This window comes from Melospiza melodia, chromosome 1 (assembly GCF_035770615.1).
Source record: "Melospiza melodia melodia isolate bMelMel2 chromosome 1, bMelMel2.pri, whole genome shotgun sequence".
NCBI classification, from domain to species: Eukaryota; Metazoa; Chordata; class Aves; order Passeriformes; family Passerellidae; genus Melospiza; species Melospiza melodia.
Window position 1 is genome coordinate 85,549,347 of NC_086194.1, and position 8,206 is coordinate 85,557,552.

Sequence of the window (8,206 nt, forward strand, 5' to 3'; positions counted from 1 at the left end):
AAGATGAACTCATGTTTCAGTTGAAAAAATCACAGTAGTCTCAAGCCAAAACCATTCAAAAATCCTACACTTAAGTGCAACACATACAGACTCACAGAATGTTTTGGGTTGGAAGGGACCTTTAGAGGTCATCTAGTCCAAACTTCCCTGCAATGAGCAGGGGCATCTTCAACTAGATCAGGTTGCTCAGAGCCCCATCTAACCTGACCTTGAATGTTTCCAGGAACGGAGTTTCAAACATCTCTCTAGGCAACACCTCTCCAACGTATCACCATTCTCTTCTAAAAAATTCTTCCTTACATCCAGTGTGAATCAACCCTCCTTCAGTTAAAGGAGTCTAAGTCCCCTTTAGGTTCTCAAAGGTGTTCGTAAGGTCTTCCCAGAACCTTCTCTTCTCTAGGCTAAAGAGCACTAACTCTCTCAGCCTGTCTTCATGGCAGAGGCTCTTCTGCCCCCTGACAATCCTTGAGGCCCATCTCTGCCCTCACTCCAACAGGTCCCTGTCCTTCCTGTGCTGAGGACCCCAGAGCTGCAGCAACACTCCGGGCGGGGCCTCACCAGAGAGGAGTGGAAGAACAGAATCCCCTCCCTCAGCCTGCTGGCCACACTGCTTTGGATGCAGCCCAGGATATGTTTGCCTTTCTGGAAGCACACACTGCCAACTCATACACAGCCTCTCATGCATCAGCAACCCCAAATCCTTGGCAGAGCTGCTCTCAATCTACTCATGCCCCAGCTTGCATTGGTGCTGGGGTTGCACCAAGCCAAGGGCAGTACAATAAATACTGAACTGATTACACAGAACATTAAAAAGCAAAAAATACGAGATTTTTTACAGTTTAATGGCAGAAAAAAATGGAAAAGTATATCACATGACCTGCCACTAAGAAGACAGAAGAATGTTTAAAAATTGGTCAGCAGAATAGCAACCCTAGAAAAAAGCCTCTTAGTTACTCTCTTTTTGAGGGCAAGCTCTCCATTTACTCTGGAAAAACCGCAACAGTGAGACAGAGGCATTATCCTCAAAAGACAGCACAACCCTAAAGACAGAATTAGAGGACAGACCAGCAAAAGGATTGCCAACCTAGAGGAACAGTGACATTTACACTGAAACCGCCTGTGTGTGCTCGGTGGTCCAGCTGCAGCAGCTCTGACAGAACCACACACACAGAGGTTGCATGGCACCCCATGCACCACCTACTACTACAACCTCCTCCTCAGAGAATGGCCAAAACCAGCAGGTCCACCTGAGTTTTGAGACATCTCTGGGCAGTTCTTCCAATATGCTGGCGAGTCTCACAGTTAAAAGATTTTTCCTATTATGAAATCAGAATTTCCATTTTGGCATCTTGAGTCCATTGTCCCTTTGTATTGCTATGAATCTCCTAGAAGAGCTTGCTACACCTTCTCTATAGTCTTATTAGGTATTTGCTGCTCTTAATCTGAACACACTCAGTTCTCTAAGCCATTATGATTTTGATGTCTCCCAACCAGACTCACTCCTGTATGTTTTCCTTGTCTTTTTTTGAACTGGAGAGGACAAAACTAGACACAACAGTCCAGATGCAGTCCTAGAAGTGCTGCATGCAGGGGAAAAAGCAACTCCCCTTACATCCTTCCCACACACTTACTAATACCTCCCAGTATGCAGCTGGCCTCTTTACCTCAAGAGCGTGCTGCTGACTCACGTTCAACTTGCTGTCCAGCAGGTCGGTGGGGTTGTTTTGTCCCAGATGAAGGACTTCACATTTGCTTTTATTAAAACTCACAAGGTTCCTGGCAGCCCACTTCTGCCAAGTTCCCTCAATGGCAGCCCCATTCTTCATTAGGCAACAGGGCTGAAGTTCCCAAGGGTTTAGTATTATCTGCTGAGGATCCATGGCATTCCTTGGTTGTCAATAAAGACATGGAACAGCATCAGCCTCAATATCATCCTCTGAGAGCTCTATTAGCAATTGGCTGCCACTGGATCTTTGCACTGCTGGTCACAACCCTTTGAGGTCAATGGTCCTGCTAATTTTCTAATCATTTTACAGTCCACCTGACAAGTCTGTATTTCACCAAGTGGACAACAGGGATCACATGGGAGACCATGCTGCAGGCATTGCTAAAGTCCAGGTAAACAACATGCACCGTTTGCCCCATGACCACTGAGCCAGTCATCCCAGTGTGCTATGAATTCAGTACGTAATGCAGCCCACCACCTGCAGCAACCTGCAATACTTTTGCTCAAACATTTTTGGGCGCACAAAAGATTCTGAACTCTGTCCTGCCGAGTTGTTAGAATCAATCATCGTTGAGCAGCAGCTCAGTTTGTCCATGGCAGGGGAGCAAGAACTGGTTCTAATTACTGACTGGAGGAATAAATAACTCCGAGGAAGTGATGTGCTGCCAGCAACCAAAGACAATTTGCAGTGTCCCAGCTAACACACTCAATTATTTCATCTGCTTTTTTCTTTTCCTAAGATACCGCTCATTAATACTGTTTGTCCCCAACACTTCACAGCCTCCAAGACTGTCATAACAACACTTTGAAACAAACCCTAGAATATTAATGAAATGCTATAGCAATCATCATCGACAATTTGTACAAGTGAACAGTACTGCTAGCCTAAATGAGAGAAAACTGTCAATATCTCAGTGTTATAAGTTCTTCCCAATTAGAATACATTTTTGTTTACAGTAGCAGTAGAAAGCCAAGTGCCAAATTTCAACACCTGTTTTGCCAATACAGTATCATATTGCTGGGACAAAGACAAAACTTCTGATGTTGACTATCAGCCCATCTTTAAAAAAAATCTTTAAATACACATTACACATTTCTCCAAATATATTTGTTTTAGCTCAATGTGCTAGCTTACTACTAAACCAAATCAAGCAGAATTGCATACAAATACAACCATGTTAAGTGTGCTTCAAGGTGCAATCCTGTTGACTGGAGTTAATACAATGGTATTTGTGTAGGTCCATATGGACATTCTTAATAAAGACTTTTTAAATTATCATTTTCCTGTTTAAGGCCTATGAAACATTACCTAGGTTACATTGCTCAATATGATTCTCTAGGAACTCTTAAGCATCAAAGTTTCAAAATTTCCTCACAAAATAAACCTGGTGGTTTGTAAGATCCCTTCTGCCCACTGCCTGCAGTCACTGCCCAGCAAGGCCCACCTTCAAGACAGCAGCAGGCAGCAATGCAATGCTTTAGACACTGCTGCATACAGTGTTCAGTTCCCAGTCCTGTACCTAGTCCCTCTGGGAAGAACCTTATATGATGTCTCAAGTGACTTGGTGAAACTCACAAATCCAGAGAGCCTTTCATGACCCAGGCCTATGAAAGTGGCTTCCAGTGGCCTTCTGGTCCCCTTTGTCAGGCTATGTCCTAACTACATCAGCACAAGACCAACTACAATACATGCACAGACTTACGCTGGTTTCATCAAGGAAAACATCTTTGGATTTGGACATCTACACTATAAATATGCACTGGCACATACACATGTAGGAAAAAAGGAAAACATCACTCCTTGGCAGCAGTTTTAATGTACAGACATTATCTCTACTATCAAAGAGCTCTAAGCTAAAGCTTAACGTGAATATAGAAGTTTATGGGAAGGTTATAAACACTTTTCAGGTAACTGGTTTCTTCTCATGCTTAAATCTGCCTGTATGAGTTTAAATAAAAGTGCAGGAGAACCAAAGTTCTCTGACTCCTTCATCTGAATGCTTAATACTCAAATAAAAAAAATACTACAGGAAGTTATTTTATTCTTTTCTCCTTTAAGTCACACTTAAAATCTCTGAAATCTGTTACCTGGATGAGAATGGCACTGCTCCAAGTTAAACCAGCACACACAACAAGCACAAAATTAAACATAAAATTAACAATAGGAACATACAAATACTCTTCTAGAAGCAGTTTAGTAAGCCAGCAATGCAAACATCCCTCCCATTTAACACATCCGCATCGGTAATTCCCACCATCGGTCTATCCAAATGACCAGGACAAACCAGCACTTAGAAACACGGGGGCCACATCTGGAAGATGAAACCCAGATGCTGGATACAGCAGCTCCCTCACCTGGCATGAGCTTAGTTCTCAGAGAAGCTGTAATTTTAACCCAAGTGCAGGAGGAGGCAGGGTACTTCAGCACTCAGTGCATTCCGTGTGGAGCTGTCAACACTCTACCCCTAGGAAAGCGTAGTCAACGGGAAGAACTCCACCATCCTGCTCCAAGAACAGCCTCCAAAGAGACACAAAAAGGCTCTTTTCAATCTGATATGTGACTCTCCCACCTCAGATCTTCATGGTAAGTGAGTGGATACTGTCCTTACCTCGTGGTGCTACTACTTTTTGTTTCTTGGTTTAATAATGCAGCTGCTGACAGTGCACTTTTTATAAAGCAGGATGGTAGCCCAGAAAAGAAAATACTGTGGTTTAGTTCCTTCACTAGTGGGGGAAATCTACTCATAGCTCCATCTTCCAAGAGAAAATACAGGCTGCAAGTCACATCCTCCAAGCAGCATCTGTTCATCCCTCCTATTTGAGACTGGTTTAAAAAAAGACTCTACAGTTAAAAAACCACATACACCAACGTAATGAAATATGGCTCTATCAGGCACCTGGGGAGAAAAGGGCAGGAAGTTCTGCACTTTCCATGTTTATTCCAGAATATATTAAACAAATAACTTCTGAAATCATGGATCAGAGGCTGTATGTCTCCACTCTATGAAAGTAACACCTTATACATCCTCTTCCTGGCTCAATGAATCACACATTCTTTTTCTGGATAATAACACAGTTTCAGTCAGAAGAATTCAAAGACAACACACAGCTTGGCAACTGGGATATTTGCCCAGAAAGTGAAAGATGTAGGTTGATGTCTCTAGGCAAAAAAAAAAAAAATCTGAAGCAGGGTCTACCACATTTTGAACAAATGCTTTAGCTAATCATCTTTGAAAAGCAGCAGCATCTCCTCTTCCAAATGTCTTCTAAAGCTGTTGCTGCACTTAATGGAAGACTGACTCTGCAGCACGCTGGGCACGACTGGAGAATTCCCACCTGACCAAGCTCCCCGGGAGACTATGGCAAAATAACAACATCAAGAAAGCATAACAACTTCAGAAAAACACACAACAGGCTTACTACTGTAAGCCTGGCATCATGCTACTCATCTTCATACAAGTGGAAAAGAAGCAAACATCCTAAGATTTTACAGGTATTAGCAACGTGGCATTCAGTGCTTAGGCATCTTCGGAGCTTGGTGATCAGAGACTGAGTTTTCAGGACTGCAGTCCTGTCCCCAAGCACTTAGAACAGTTTTAATACAGTACTTCTACGAGCTTCCTTATTGATAATAGTTTGGGGAGCAGATGATGCCCAGACTGCATTGAGCACTTCCATGTCTTCCCAAACTCATTACTGAGGGACAACACCAAACCACAGAACACTTTCTGCAGAGGGGATGTTATATTGAAAATTATCAATTAATGCTGGTTCAAGTAAGCTATCTACCCAGAGCTCATCTTTCTATGTAATGCATGTTAGCAAGATATACAGGGTTAAAAAGCCATTCCTTACAATAAATGCACATATCTGACACCTATCTGTTTGACTATTTACCCTAATATATTACTTGTAAATTTGATTGATGTATTTGACTTGCAGCATCCATGCTCTGGGCAGAATCCCACAGATATCCCCCCCAAGCACGTGTTTGCTTTGCCCTATTGTTCAAATAAACCTACTAGAAAACACACACAGGTAAGAGACAACAGAATTATCAGACAATCATCTCACCTAATTATTTTAAATGCATCTGTTTTATCGGTTATCTACACAGTATCACCATGTGCAGGATATTGCAATTTCAACATTACTCTGTCGTTCACGTATGAGCTTTCAACGTTTGCTCTGCAAGTGAAGTGCAGTGATTCTCTGGATGAAGCGTCACCCTGCCTGCTTTACAAGGACAACACTGCTGATCAGTGTGCTATACAAAGGATTAAGTATAGTACTTCCCAAATAATAAAAACTAATTGAGCAACAATTTATGTGTAAAACACCCTCAATTTTACATATAGTATTTAATCTCCTGGCTTACATTACCGATTTAATAATGTAAACGCTTTGGTTTTACAGACAATTTCAGATTCATAAATACACGTGAAAGGCATTTCCAGAGCACTGTCTCCAGGCATCTTGAAATTCTATGACAAACAGGAGTTGGGAAGAATCTTTGCTTCTACTCCCTGCAGCCACTCTGAATGGCACGGGATCTATGTACTGCAATTTAAAAACTGCTTTTTTAATGTTATCTATCTATTCTGTCCTACAATACAAAGAAGAACAAACGCCTCATGAATTACATTTTGCTCGTATTGCACCAGCATGTTTAGGCATAAGGAAGGGGTGAAGAAACCTAAGGGCTCTGCAGGCAGCATCCGACCAAAAAAAAAAAAAAAAGGAAAAAAAAGAAACCACAATGGGAGATGCCTAACTACCCAGCACCCTCACAGACTCATTTGGAACCTGGAATTCGTCAAGAAAAGCAAATATTAGAAGCGATGCACTTAAATCTGACGAGTGACTCTAACTTGATAACCCAGTTAAGATCAATTTAATCATGATTTAACCGGGCAGCGCGGAGACAAAACGAGCATCCCACGGAGCGGGAGCCAGCCCGCTCCAACCGCGAGGAGAGGGAATGCGCACCTACCCCTTCCCCGCCGCCCTCTCCTCCTCCTCCCGCCTTTGCTCCTGCCTAGCGGGGGACAGGCGGGAGACAAAGCGGAGGCGAAATCCCCCCGCAGCCCGGCGGCGCCGGAGCGGGGTGAGCTCCCGGAAATCCCACAATCCCCACAGCCCCGGCGGGAAACCCTTCCCTCCTCCTCCTCACGGGCCGCTCCACCGGGAAACCCCGGCCCGAAGCCGCGCACGTGGGACTGCGTGGAGAGCGAAGGGGGGAGGGTGGCGGAGGGAAGAGGTCGGGCCTCCGGAGCGCCTCCTGCCGCCGCTGAGGGGAGCGCCGGGAGACGAGCGGGGTAGAAGGGGAAGGATTTCACGGGGCTGACCCGCGACCTCACCTGCTGCTTGCCCCTCGCGTAGGGCGGCTTCGCGGCTCCCAGGTGGTGCCGTCGGGTCCGGATCTTGCCGCCGCCGCCGCCGCCGCCCGAGGCCATGATGCGATCCGGCCCGCCGCCGCCGGCGGCCTCGTCCTCCTCCTCCTGGTGCGGCCGCTGTGCTCCGCCGCGGCCCGGCAGCGCTGTCGCTGTCACCGTCCCCGCGGGGACGCGCCCGGCCGGGCCTCTCTCCCCCCGCGCCGCTCCCGCCCGCCACGCGCCGCGCGCGGCCTCTGGCGCGCGCGCGGGGGGCTCCTCCGCGGCCTCCGCCCCGCCCCTACCCGCGCGCGCGCGCTCGCGCGTCTCTCCCTCTCGCGCGTCTCTTCCTTCCCCGCGTTCCCTCCGCGATCCCTCCGCCCGCCGCTCCTCGCTCGCGCTCTCCCGCCCGGCGGCGGCGCCCCGCGCGCTGTCCGCCCGCCCGCCCGCGGCCCCAGCCGCCGCCGCCGCCGCACCCCCCTGCCCGGCCGACCAACCACACGGCGGCCGCCCCGGGCCGCGCGCGCGTCACCAGCCCGCGCGGGCGCGTCACACAAGCGGCGCCGGGCCGAGGGCCCGGCCGCTCCCGCGCACGCGCACCGCCCCCGCTCCGAGGGAAGCGGGAGGGGTCGGGCCGGGCCGGCTGCGCGGGAAAAGCGCTCGCTGGGATCTGCCGCGACCCGCAGAGGGACGTGGCGGGGGGAAACGGCTGTCCCCGGGCGCAGCTCAGGGACGCCTTGAGGGCTACAGCGGAGGTCTGTGCGCGTCTCGCCGCGGGTGATTCCACCGCCGTCTCCCCTCTTCCCGCGGCGTTTCACAGAATGACTCAGGTTGAAAGAGACCACAGTGAGTCATCTGATCCAACCTTTCCGCTCAAGCAGTGTCGTCCCAGAGCACATGGCACAGGACTGCATCCGGACACTTCCTTTCTTCACAGTGGGGGAGACCCCACAACCTCTGTGGGCACCATGTTCCAGTCCCAGCAGTCATTCACGCAGTAGTTTTTTTCCTCGTATTTACGTGAAAGTTACTGTGCATCAGTTTCTGCCCCTTGCCTCTTGACCTACTGCTTGGCACCACCGAGCAGAGCCTGCGTCTGTCCTCCTGC

The 8,206-nt window shown here is 48.0% G+C and overlaps 1 protein-coding gene across 2 annotated transcripts in view; it reads right to left on the reverse strand.

Annotated features, from left to right (window-relative positions):
* Positions 1-7,213, reverse strand: part of NUP153 (nucleoporin 153) — a 43,744-nt gene extending 36,531 nt beyond the window's left edge. For both annotated transcript variants that reach the window (XM_063160440.1, XM_063160430.1), the window contains exon 1: positions 7,087-7,213. In XM_063160440.1, the coding sequence (XP_063016510.1) occupies positions 7,087-7,182 (96 nt within the window). In that variant the 5' untranslated portion in view covers positions 7,183-7,213. The remainder of the gene's footprint in view (positions 1-7,086) is intronic.
* Positions 7,214-8,206: the final 993 nt, after the last annotated feature.